Genomic DNA, 14,261 nt, shown 5'->3' on the forward strand with positions numbered 1-14,261 from the left:
CATCTTCAGTCTTTCAATCTTCGGTCACATAAATGAATGACGATGTTATGGAATGCATAATTTAGAACAATGCCAAATACATTTTGATATATATATGTAACATGTTTCAAACAAGTAATGTGAACTGCGATTTTAATATTGTTGTATAGATTAAAATAGGATAAAATAATTTAAAAAAGTTGGATGGAGAAAGAAAACATGGTGCAAGAAAAGTACAAAAACTGGCCCTTCAAAAGTAAGAACAAGATGAGAATAACATGGGAAAGTATAGCATGCCCCACACGGAGGAGTGATATATACTCATTGGATGTAATGCTTTTAAAATTAATGGTTAAGATTATACCAAACTATCGTGCAGTTCACAAACTAGAAAGCAAAGCTTGGATAACTTGCATCGAAATTATAAAATGAAATTAATTAAGTATAAACAAGGGGTAGATACGAAAGCTATTAACTCTAATAGACAGCTTTGTGCCGTTTCCTGCTATACATTTGAAAAGATGACCTAACCCACAAGAAATGGTTGATTGTTATTTGTTCATACCAAAGGGTCAGTCATCCTTTCTTTCTTGTATTAACGACTGCTGCAGTAACCAGGTCGTAGGAAACTATCCAAAAATTATCAGCTCAATGGCTGATGTCTGTACAAACAAAAAAAGCCATTGGCGCCAACAATATGAAAATATCAACAGATTGTTGGTTCAAGGAAATGAGAATTGCAATTCATGATTTCATGTTACGCCATAGAATCCTTGGGGGATTCAACACACTCAGTTGCAGGGCCACCAGATGATGAAGGAGAAGATTCTAGGTCAATATTATCCCTCATTGAATTCTCTAATTTTTCTACAAGCAATTTACGGATTTTCACTCTCAAATTGGAAGCCTCTTCGGGTTTGAACCATCGTTTTCCAAACTGTAAGTTGACAAGTACAAGTCAACAGCAAAACCAATTTTTTGAAATAAACTTATCTTTATAAAGAAGCGTAGGTATTACCATTGCCAAATCTTTCTTTTTCAGTCTCTCAGGTGCTTCCTCCATGAAACGCTCAATGAAGTACAATACAAAAAGACCACAGTCATACTCATTCTTCTGTTGGGGAACCTGGTGCAATGTGTAAATGCAACACGATGAAAATTTTTAGGCAAAAAAAAAATGACTATAATTGTTGAAACAACTGCAAAATAATTTTGCTGCTGTCCTTTTCATCATCAATTTTAAGAATCTAACTTCAATAAGCTGGACTTGCAGCATCCAATTAAAGTTTTGAAACAATTTTCAATGTCTTTTCACGTGAAGGCTAAACGTATTTTTTATATGAATAATGATATTTAGACAACATTTTTTTGACAACATTTGAACATTGATTACGTGTCAATCTGTGATTGGTCAAAAATTACTCCACAATCAATAATAATAATCATAAACATTATTGTGGAGTAATTTTTGACCAATCACAGATTGACACATAATCAATGTTCAAATGTTGTCAAAAAAATGTTGTCTAAATATCATTATCTTTTTATATAATCTAATAAGAAACATAGTTTTCTTGGGAGGTTCTGAAGACGAACCTCATTCCTTTGAATGTAATCATCACTAAGAAAAACTCTCAAGAACTCCGACATCTATTCTAAATTAGAGGTCAAACATTCATTTCACCAAGAAAAAAAGGTGAAAGATATGCTTATCTTCAACTTCAAACTATTATAAATAGTATCACTAAGTTAGCACATTACTCTAGATGTACAGCTTGCAAATTTACCGCAATGATCTGACATTCAATTCTACGAGGAAGGCACTTCCATATTCTGTCTGCAATTGAAACATTTGAAGACACGTCTTCCCGATCCATATAGTTCTTTTCTTCAATCAAATAGCTACAATACATAATTTCACACTATTAAGTCTTGATGTTTGAATTAAAATAAATGCTTATAGCATATACAGAATTGGTTTGCACAGTTCAAACCATCAATTTTACTGAGGTCACTAGGTTTGGTAGAAAATTATCATTCACTTTAAAGGTGCCGACTAAGTGACTAGGTCATTCACTTTCTCAGAAACAGTCCTTACAACAACGTTACAAAGCCACATAACTAAAGCATAAGTGACCACATTTCGTTGCAGCTGGGAATGCATATAGAATATAAAGTAAAAAAGTCATCAAAAGAATTCCAGTTAAGATTCTGAAGTCTGAAGAGATTTATATGCACAAAAGTTGTCTTGAGAAAAAAAAAAAGATTGCTAGCTAAAAGTTTACAAATAAGTAGATGTGAAATTGAAATAGAATTTGGGTTGCTGCAAAAACATTCATTTCCATTAGCAAATAATATACTGATATCTATTCCAATACTTCGATGAAAATGTAAATAACAACACGTGATTTTTTTTAAATAAGACATCATCTATGTAGCTTACAAAAACTTGATCAGATAATCATATTTGCTGACTACAAGAAACCATCATCACAATTTAATAAAAAAAACATATATATATATATATATATATATATATATATATATCATGCCAACTTCACAAGCACCTTAAAAGTTATAGCAGAGTAGAAGTGGCAAGATGAGTGTTTGAGCAAATTATCATTTGTATCGATGAAATGTTAATGTCACACATGAGATACAACAATACATACAATTCTTTAATCTCACCTTTTAATATTATCAAAAACTGATTTACTTGAGTGAAGACCCAAAGAATCCAAATGAAGTATGATTGGCCCCGATTCATCTTCTTTGTCTGGGATACAAATAATGATCAAGCTCCAATGAAGGCTGGATATATCAAACATCATGAGTAACAAACCCAGAACTGAGTAAAGGGAGAAGGTAAGATAAATATATGACAATATGCTCTCGTCAACTACAAAATTTTGGCAGGAAGGGCATAATAGAATAAAGCATAGACAAGTGATATAACAGTAGCCAGTGTTAGTTAATCATAAGAAAATAATGTTAAAGGCAGAAGAAGAGATGCTTAGAAAAGTTATACCAAAGAAAACCAACAAAGCATAAAAATTGCTGGAGCATCCAAAATGGTAAACCAACAAACAAGAAAAAGAAAATCCAAAATAAATTAGAATAAAATATTTGAATGAAATATATATTTAGGCTACCATTCCCCTGAAGAACAATAATTTTGGCACTTAACTATGATATTTTATTACCTTGCCCCCTATCAAATTTAGATTGACTTTTGCAGTTCCTTCCCCTATTTGGGCAAACTCCAATTTAATTTACACTTTCCAACTTGTGCTTATATCAATGTATATATACCATTATATCTGTTAGAAGTGGATTTTAAACCTAACTCAACCCTACAAAACCGGCTTATAAGATGAGGTTTGTACCCACTTATATACTATGAATTGATCATATCTCTAGTTGATATGGGACTTCCAACACCCCCCCTCACGCCGAGGTATATACATCTCGAGCGTGGGACTAAACATTAATGGATGGTCCAATAGCGACCCGATAGCAGGTGGAACAATATGCCCAACAAATAGACTTTAACGATGGCTCTGATACCATATTAGAAGTGGACTTTAAACCTAAGTCAACCCCACAAAACCGGCTTGTAAGGTGAGGTTTGCACCCACTTATATACTATGAATTGACCTTATCTCTAGTCAATGTAGGACTTCCAACAATATCAAATCACCAACAATGACATACTGTTCTCTTTGACTTCCTCTTCCTCCTCCATCCTCTTTCCATCTTGGCATTACTTTCCAGTCATTGTGCATTTTAAAGAAAAAAACTCCCTATATGCTATTTTTAGTTTGCATCTTATTCCTCCATATCACCAAAATTTCATTCCAAAAGCATTCAGTATCCAGAGGAGGACCTACTATCTGCAATTGACTCTGAATGACGCATTTGTCTATACCTCCAAGAACATTGAAGAATTGACTAACCACAATAACAGCATAACAATGAGACTGAAATTTCCCACAAACACTGAAAAAATGGTCAAGATAATGATGTGTAAATTACAAACATCAGAGAAGGACCCTGCGAGTGCAATGCAGGAGGTCTTTCTGGCTCACAGGTTCCTGGGAATTGGGCAGTCTGGTGGTGGCAACTCTGTCAGGAGTGCTCAAAGTCAAATGAAGGTCTATTCCAATTATGGGTATTCCACTGCAAGCAAGGAGATGCAGTGTCTATACTACTATTGAAAGGATCAGAGTGCTGCAGTCTAGGGCACAAATGAGGAAGCAGAGCCTCCAAGATCAAGCACTCTAATACAAATTTGGAAAAAAGCTTTACATTTCACCTACTTCACATTACAGCAACAAAACAATTATATATAGGATCCGCTAAGCACCTCCTTCGTGGAGGGTAGTTAGAATTAAATCAGGAAGCCAACAATCGTAGCCAACATTATTTGTGAACTGATTTTCACTAAAACAACTTCAAGCTTGAAGTTTGGTGACACCGGATGATATTATGTTGTGATCATCAGCCCTTCACATGCCTTTCAATTCAGTGGTTCATGAAAGAACAGAATATATTGAAATTGGCTATCATTTTTGTTCAAGAGAGTTCTATTGAAGGAAGTGAATACTGAATCTAGGGGTTCCAAAGATCAACTATCAAACAATTACATAGTCTCTCGAAATTCAATATATTTGTTTCAAGATTGGAGCATTCGGTTTATACGACCAACTTTGTAGGGAGAGTGTTGGAAATACGAGCATGAATTGGTTCAGATTCATGTATTATGTAATTTGTGCACTTAGAATAGAGAAGTCACAAGCATAGGAAGTAGCACTCTAGTTACTTTCCATTGGCCATAAAGTTTGTATATATAGCAATCTTAACATGTATCCAATCTCTGTTACAAAATCATCTACACATTTTATTTCAAGTAACATTTTAAATTATAAATGAATATCTTCAGATATTATAAATCATAACCCAGTCCATAGATTTGCATCACCAGTCCCAAATGTTTAGGGGACAAGGAAAATGCCACAAGCACACCAAAATAAATGGATGGACACTTTAGTTGTCTAGCAATTACATAACAGTAAGAATATAAATACACTAAGTATAGGATGTTTCACTTATGGTTTCCACCCTAACATGCCCACTGCTTATAATCAAATATATTCGTTATTTAATTTAATGGAACCCAATGTTTTTTTATCAAATTTTAGTAAAAGTAAAAATATAAAATAAGGCCTTTACGAACTTATAAAAGCACAAAAAGAACTTATATAGATTCACAAGATCATCATTTACAAACAAAAGTTCAATGATAATGAAGAAAACTTACTCCTCGTGTATCGGAATCAAAACATATGCCTTCTGAAAAATATTTACACCCTTCCACCATCTTCTGAACTTTGCAAAGATCACATCCCTATCACTTTGCTAGATATTTAACAATAAATAATAAATTAGAACATGTATAAAAAAAAAGTATAAATTGAAAGGAATTTAAGGAATGCAAAGATAGAAGTTAATTACAAACAAAAGCATCTTTGCAAGAAATAGAGAATCAAACTAACAAATTCTCATTATTTTCTGACCCAAAAGACTCTACTCTCTTGTTTATTCAAACCTTCATTATTTTACATTTAGATTAGTTAAGTTTGCCGGCCTCTGAATTATTTGAGGACTTTTTTATAAAAATAAGTCTTATACTTTAGCTGTTTTTAATTAGATCCTTAAACTACTGACTTGGTCCGTGACCATTTTCAATGAGATGGAAGTACGGAATCCAGATGCAAATATGCTATGACCACAATGAAAAAATATTTAAAAATTCAGGGACCAAATTATCAACCTCCAAAGTCCCCCTAATAGGGATAAATATAAAAGTCCTCAAATTAGTCAACGGCGCAGAGATAATTTTTCCTTTAAGGAATAAAATGTGATAAAACACAATTTCAATCTCACAGCTCCATCCATTTTCTATTTATAGAAAGGATTGTTCCAATTGTCATGTACACACAAGTATTCTTATTTATAATAAAAAGATACAATTATAGGGAACAAAATCAATTAATTAATTAATAACTACAATGAAGATTAACCATTGTACCGTATAACCGTCCGGTCAGTTGCAGACCAAACAATCAACTGGTAGTCAAATGCCTGAACAAACTACCATCAAGATCGGATGATCGCGGAGTCTAACCAATCGGTCAGTTGTCAAGGCAATTAATTCTAATGTTGAACAACTTAAGATAAAGTGTGATTACCACCAATTGGGTCATAATTAGGTTGTTGCTAATCAAAAGCTCACTCCAAAATCTATAAACATAGCTTTGATTTAAGGAGATAGGTGATTGCATTTATAGTACCATTAACATCTAAACTATGAAACGCTAAACTGGCTTTGGCATCGAAGTACTTTCTGCAAATACCTTCCCAACGGCTTGGATGAACGGCTATAAGAGACTTGGGACAGAAGGCAACTTTAGGATCCCTTGGACTATTATTTTGGACTATTTTTTGGACGTTGGACATTGACCTCAACCCTACACCCCAAAAGAACTACTAAGATATTTTTCATTTTAATGTAATCAAACCATATCTTTAAAACTCTACCTCATGATGGATCATATATATCATAAGAGCCAACCTTGCTACATATGTTGTCAATAAGAGAGGGATTTAGGGAACAAGATTGTGATGGTCACCGAAGCTAATAATGCCACTGATGATGTCTCTCGAGAGCACTTTCTCTCTCATAAAGTGACAAACAATCTTTATGTGTTTGGTTTGCTAATGGAAGAGTGGATTTGACATCATGTATGTTGCTCCTCCAAGAGATCAAGTTTCCTCCTGTCATATATATTATCTTTATTTTATATTTATCTTTCATTTTTAGTTACTTTGTTATTATTCTTATTTGTATTTTGGGCTTAGTTCATATTTTTTCTATTATAAATAGAAGACCCTATGTGTATATTCAGCACAAAGGAGATTAATCCCATACATAATTTTCACTATATTCAACATGTTATCAGAGCCAGGTTCTTTTGAGTAAAAAAAAAAATTTCTTGTTGTCTCTGTCACTACACCCGTCGTTGTCGGCACGACGCCATCTACCGCTACCGATAGCACCATCGTCTACCGTTGTCACTACTGGAGTTCTAGTTTCGACCGATGATCACATGGTTTTGATTGTCTCGGTTAAGCGACCATCATGCCATCAACGACGTCTTCATCGGAGCCCCTACATGCTCTTAGCGACTTTTAAAGTTATAGATTTGTTCCCTTTTTCGTCGTGTATTGTGACATGTCTAGTAGCAATTCAGAGAGTTGAGGTCGCTCGCTTTCCTCTTTCAGGTTCATCGTGTGTTGTCGCACGTCTCGTCTCCTCTCAAGTAGTTATTTAAAGTATCGAGATTGCTCTTGTGCCTTGATTAGAGAATCTTGAATTTTTTAATATTTCTCTCTCCTATTCATCCATGGCTTCTTCTTTTGCTATCTCTTCTGACCTCTCTTTTGTCGCCATTGCGTTTGACCCCGTCTATATATGTTTTTTTTCCCATGGAAACTATGGTTCTTATTAGTTTATTTATAGTAGTGGTGGCTCTCCAACAATTACCTCTTTATCCACTGATGGCATTCCTCAAAGGTGATTTGCAAGAAAAGATTTACACAGAACAACCTCTCAGACTGTGAATTGTAATGAGACTTTGACAACCCTGAACAAGCTAACATCCTGTCAAGTTAAGCAGGAGCATTATCTGCCTCAAACAACCTGGAGAATCCAAATGAAACCTCCCATATGGTGTATGTGAAAAAGATATCAATTAGACGGTAACAATGACAAACATTCATTATTTTATAGTACCAAGGTAGTTAAAATCAAGTGTGGTTAGGATTCGGAAGGGTTTACAAATTGTAAATCATGACACATATTGTAATTTGAATTTTGTAAGGGGAAGAGATACATGCTAGGTGAACAATGCCAAATCTAAATTTCTTAAGTATACATTTAATTGTATTTCAGTGGAGAAATGCATTTGCACCCAATGCAAGTTACCTGATAAAGAGAGATGTTTGCAATTTACAAGTGCCTTAATTGGCTTTTATTTCAATTGAAACCCATTAAGTCAAGAAGGTGAACAACGCAACACAAAACACCCTTAATTTTTAATTGGGTTAGGATTTTGTTTTAATTAAAACCCCCGTCACCAAGAAAGTGAACAGGTGCTACGGCTGCAAAAGAATGTGAATTTTAACTGCATTAATTTTTAATGGGCAGTGGTGCCAGCTAACAACACATAACAAGGTGAATTTTTAATTGCATTAACTTTTAATTAGGTTTAGGTTTTATTTGAACTGAATTCATACACCCAAAAAGGTGAACAGGTGGTGGAGCAGACAACACAAAAACGACCATCCACATGATTCGACGATTTGAAAATCGGAAATACTATGAAAAATTGTAAGATATTACGATTTTACATGTAAAATTTAGATTTAAACTATAGTTATGGCACTATAATGATGTTCAAATACTGAGTAGGATTTTAATATTATTTATGTATGAGCCAAACTCTTGTGAGTTTAAGTCAAGGCTACATGCATTCCACAACTTGACATAGAACCAATGAGTCCAAAAATCTTGCCTATGGCACAAAAAAGTAACATGAAGTAAGTTTTTAGAAAGCTACAAAATGTATAAGTCACTAGTTTTGTTGTTGAAGGTTATGGGGTCAGCAATTCACATTTTATGCATTGCTGACATTACCTAAATCCCAGATTTATACATTTAAAACTATCAAGAAAAACCAAAATTTAATAACTCAAGAAAAAATACCAAGATCTGATTAACCGATACTTAAACTAGTCATGCAGCAAACATTTTGCAATATTTTGAATGGAATAATCAATTATGCATTATATAATAATGCTTACGAGTCTACTTCCTGAAGAAAAATAATCTGTTCATGCAGATACAGCAGTGAATTGAAAGATAATTAATCACCTTGTATGAAACGGCTTCTTTAAGCTTCTTGTAGAAATATGTATTGAAAAAATGGTAGTCAGTTGTCAACAATACTTGCTGCTGCAAATATCTATATCCAATTGAAAATGCCATAAGTAGAAAATTCAGAAACTAAACAGGGAAAATGTGTCCCAAGGACTATTATTGTGCTGCAGTATATAACTCATGTGTTCACCATAATTAAACCTAAATAGAGAAAAAAAAAGCAATCATACCAAATAAACAGTCAGTTTAATAGGTAATAACACATAGTAGTAACAAGTAGGGGTGTAAATGAGTTAATCTATTCCTAAATATTCAAGCTTCAATCTGTAGATAAATGTTTAGTCAAACTCATTGGTATTACTAAAAGTGGAAAATAATACTGATTTATTATTCAAATCATAAAAAATACATTCTGATACCCTTTATTTGTAGTAATCTAATTCTCCTAAAAAGGGAAATAGGGAAACTAGGAAATCTTGAAAAAATAAAATAAAAGATTATGTATCTATTTCTTCTAATTAGGAAGATTCTAAAAGATATTATCTCAAATTACAACACTCCCCCTCAAGATAGATCATACTAGATAGTATGAACCAAGCTTGGAATAGACAAACTCAATAAACCCAATAAACCAACTTGGACAGCAATGGACGAGGGCGAACTTCAACTTCGGGGATGGTGACTTGTAGCAGCAAACAGCAACAAACTGCAAGAAAAGATGAAGGGCCTGCAGTGGCGAATAGCAACAAACTGCAGGCACTGAATTGCCATCAATAGTGGCGATCAACAACAAAGCTTCAAGGGACTTAACTGCCCTAAACAGCAACAAAACTTCAAGGGACTTAACTGCCCTAAACAGCAACAAAACTTCAAGGGACTTAATTGCCCTAAACATCAACAAGCCTTCAGGAAACATCTGTCCTGCAGAGGCAAACAACAACAGACCTGCAGGGACTACACTACCCTGCAGCGGCTGAAATTAAAAGGCTAACATCCATAAACCTATAGGGACTTAACCACCCTAAACAGCAACAAACCTTCAAGGGACTTAACTGCCCTAAACATATTGGAGAACTTCAGGAAACAACTGTCCTGCAGAAACAAACAACAACAAACCTGCAAGGAGTACACTGTCCTGCAGGGGCTGGAATTTTCTCCTCACGACTGAACAGCAGAACGTGAAGGTGGAAGAACTGGTGAGAACCGATCCGTACGAGGGACAACCTGAATCCCATAACTTTGAAAGAGTCAATTCAGCGATCAGTCTCAAAGAACAACTCCGAGTGAGTTGTTATAACAAAGCATTAGCAGAAACCAAAAAACACCATGGCATCAAAAAGGCCAAAGACAAGTTGGAGGTCCAAAGTTCTCTGTTGGACTACTCCTAAATGGTGATACTTAACACTGTATCACAAGTAAGGGCTAAACTTTAGCCCAAGAAGGAAGTTCTCTGCAAGGGCTGAAAAAATATTTCCCCTTAGACAATTTCTGGAAGTATAAGAGGATGAAGAATCCTCCAGAGAAGAGGCAGAAGATGACGATCTTCCACCACCCATCACCAAAACCAACGGCTAGTGCACCTCACAGAAATAGACTCCCCTTCATGCCACAGGCCAACGAGACATCACACTTGCAAGAAAGAATCACAACAAACACTGCCACCCAAGAAGTTACCGAAACGGGTTTTGAGAACGCCTGAGAAACGGACAATGAGGGAAAATGGAAGGCCAAGGCCCCCTACAGACTTGGAATTTTTCATCAGATCAATTTCCATGTGCAACGAGATGGCGCCTTTCAAGATGGAGAAGTAAATAACGGAAGCTAGTAGAGGTAGGGATGACAACTGATGGTAACGGCAGCGACGGCAGCTGACTGCAGCGGTGGCTGTTGACTATAGCAGAGAGAACATCAAAGGGCAGGAGTTGCGAAATGGAAATGCGAGGTAACACCCTCTCCTCCTCGTGGATGAGATGGTGGCAATGGCAGCTATGGAGGGTCAGAATAGAGAGGAGGAGGTCCGATGAGTCGACCCGAAGAGTCACGGTGCGATTCCAACACCAGGACAGCGGTGCGTGACAAACACGCACACGGGATCTGACGGAAAGAGTTGGCGCGTGACGGCGCATGCGGAGGAGTCTTAGACGTCGGCCACCAGGGTTAGGTCACGCTCGAAGAGACGATTCGGATCCGCTGGTCACCGGTCGAAAGTGCGACGGTGGCCGGCGGCGGCTATCGTGTTGTTTTGGCGCTCGTGGCGGCGCGTTGAGCAGAGTTTGGAACTGACTCCGGCGGGGTTGGTCATCGCTTGAAGAGGCGATCCAGATCCGCTGGTCACTGGTCGGAAATGCGACGGTGGCCGACGGCGGATGGTGGCCGGCGGTGAAAAGCGGCGGAGCACAGCGGAATAGACAGTGAAGGCAGTGCCTTTCTTGGGTTCTTCGAAGAAAAGGAGCCAAAAATTGATTGGCCATCAACAGAACTAAAGTACCAATTTCAGCTACTGGTCCGAGAGGGAATGGGTTCAAATCCCACTCTAATGTCAAACAGACTCTGTATTGGGTAATACTGGAAAAAAAGAAGGCTAGAACTTGACTAAGGTAATTGAAACCCATTAAAAACAGATGTTAAAGAAGAGATTTTTAGGTGGCCGCCGGCGGCCATAACGGCCGACCGCCGACAGACAGCAAAGACAGCAAAAGCGGATCAGACAAGCTCTGATACCAAGTGGAAAATAATACTGATTTATTATTCAAATTATAAAAAAAACATTATGATACCCTTTATTTGTAGTAATCTAATTCTCCTAAAAAGGGAAATAGGAAAACTAGGAAATCTTGAAAAAATAAAATAAAATAAAAGATTATGTATCTATTTCCTCTAATTAGGAAGAATCTAAAAGATATTTTCTCAAATTACAACACTAAACAACCAGCCTCAAGATTTGCTTTAAGATTAATTTAACAGACAAGGAATGCACAAGTTTACAAACTTGGCATTTAAAGCTTACGAATACTTTAATCCTTAAGGTATACTAAACAACCAACATCTAGCTTGGCTTTAGGTTCATTAAACAACGGAACAAATTAGCAAACTTGACAATAAAAGCTCCTGAATAGTTTCCTCTCTCTGTCACTGTGTTTAATTAGTTGCATACAAATAGGCTAAAAGTTGAGTGGAGAGTGGAAATAGAGATGCGGATAAACAGTGTTGTTTGGTAGTTGGAGGGCCCCACTGTGTTATTTGCTTGTTAAAGTGCGGAGAAAAAACCCAGAAATTGGCAACATGTCTTGACTTTCCTAAACTGCCCTTACTTTTTCAATTGGCTGCTCCATTGTTCCTCTGCTTTGCTGGATGGTCAAAACATCAATACTAAAGTTTTAAGTAATAGATAATGACTGTTTTGGCTTTGCCTTGGCTTGGCTATATTTCTGAAATGACAAGGAAGAAGAGTACGGGGCTTATCAAGACAGGTGATGTCCCTAGATATGCAATTGTCATCCTGGAAATGTATGTAATCAATTATGAGAATCGTAATATATTAAATACACTCTGTTGCCCATTGATATGCAACGTCATCATTGCATAATCAATTAAATGGCTTCGTTTAAGGGTAAAATGGAATTTTTATATAAAATCTAATTTTTCTCCTCTTCGATGTCAAACTACAACCTTACAATAGTTTTTTTTTTTTTTTCCAATTTCTCTTGAATTAAATAACTCAATTCCACCCTATTTCCTATTTATGTCTCTCTGCTCTATTTTTCTAACCTATTTTCATCCACTCCATTTCATTTCTTCATGCATAAATGGGAAGGGTGAAGTGCCATCGATGGTGGATGTTTATGGCGAGTTGGCAACCAGCCAAAAATTCCACCATATAAATGTGGAGGATGGTGTTGTTGGGGGCATATAACCAATGTATGGCAGACAAAATAACATATGCAAAAACTGCATAAAGAAAATTGTAAAACAGAATTGGAGAACATATTTAAAGATGACAGATTTTTAAAAAAAGTTAAAAATATAACAATTTAAAAAAGCAAGAGATTCAAAAGACCTAGCTTCAAAAGAAATCTCCCCTTGAAGGTAAGGACACATGTGAAAGGATTTAGTTTCATCAAAAATAACATCCACAGAAGTAAAAAACTTTCAACTCAGAGCATGGTAACAACGATATCCTTTTTTATTATATGCATAACCAATGAATATGCATTTAACAACTTCAGAATCTAACTTTTCATGGAATTGACTATGGATATGGACAAGTACACACACCCAAACACTCGACTATGAAAACTAGAGAAAAATGGAATAGATGGAAAGGAGGACACGGACTCAATGGGACTTAAGCCAGCTAGAACCCAAGAGGGTAGTCATTTAATAAGATAGGCAACAGTGAGGATAGCCTCTCCCCAATTAGATTTAGGGACACAGATTTGGAAAAGAAGTGCCCTTGTCACTTCAAAAAGATGCCTATTTTTTCTTTCAGAATGTCACTTTGTTGTGGTGTCCACACAAATGAATGCATGAACAACACCATTCTCGGAAAGGAATTTAGACATGGCATGACTTACATTCCCTTCCATTATCAAAATGCAAAGATTCTTTCCAAATTGTGTTTTTAGCATACGGAAGAATCTAACAAATAAGGTAACACTTCAGATTTATCTTTCGTGAGGAAAATCCATATACACATGTACAATCATCAACAAAAGTAACAAACTATTTAGCACCAAATACACTAGAGTTTCATTGTGTTTTTAGCATACGGAAGAATCTAACAAATAAGGTAACACTTCAGATTTTCTTTCATGAGAAAAATCCATATAACATGGGTACAATCATCAATAAAAGCAAGACACTATTTAGCACCAAATACTAGAGTTTGATGTAGGCCCTCAAATGTTAGAATGAACCAAATAAAAAGGCTGAACACTCTTTGTATTACTAGAAGGATATGTGGCACAATGGTGCCTTGCAATTTGACATACAGCACATTAGCAGATGTAGGGCTCCCAAGATCGGGAGCTCTAATTCCAACTTGAAAGGATTAATTTGAAAGAATGAAGATTTTTATTCAATTGATTAATACGAAATAGTACATCAACCTCTATATATATAGAAAACTCTAACCCTAAAGTAATAATTACAAAGTGATCTCTACAATCTTCTAACAACTTCTAGTAATATGTTTAATATTCTACAACAACTTCTAGTAATGCACTTAACATCCTACTAAAAACAACAAATATACATTCAGACATATACATACATACATACA

The 14,261-nt window shown here is 35.7% G+C and overlaps 1 protein-coding gene across 2 annotated transcripts in view; it reads right to left on the reverse strand.

Annotated features, from left to right (window-relative positions):
- Positions 1 to 313: 313 nt before the first annotated feature.
- The window catches only part of LOC106779914 (ubiquitin-like-specific protease 1D), a 22,852-nt gene continuing 8,904 nt past the window's right edge, over positions 314 to 14,261 (reverse strand). For both annotated transcript variants that reach the window (XM_014668129.2, XM_014668128.2), the window contains exons 9-14: positions 8,975 to 9,065; positions 5,300 to 5,397; positions 2,668 to 2,790; positions 1,767 to 1,881; positions 998 to 1,105; positions 314 to 916 (exon numbers count right to left, since the gene is read on the reverse strand). In XM_014668129.2, coding sequence (XP_014523615.1) covers positions 737 to 916; positions 998 to 1,105; positions 1,767 to 1,881; positions 2,668 to 2,790; positions 5,300 to 5,397; positions 8,975 to 9,065 — 715 coding nt within the window. In that variant the 3' untranslated portion in view covers positions 314 to 736. The remainder of the gene's footprint in view (positions 917 to 997; positions 1,106 to 1,766; positions 1,882 to 2,667; positions 2,791 to 5,299; positions 5,398 to 8,974; positions 9,066 to 14,261) is intronic.

Source organism: Vigna radiata, unplaced genomic scaffold (assembly GCF_000741045.1).
Source record: "Vigna radiata var. radiata cultivar VC1973A unplaced genomic scaffold, Vradiata_ver6 scaffold_73, whole genome shotgun sequence".
Taxonomy (NCBI): domain Eukaryota; kingdom Viridiplantae; phylum Streptophyta; class Magnoliopsida; order Fabales; family Fabaceae; genus Vigna; species Vigna radiata.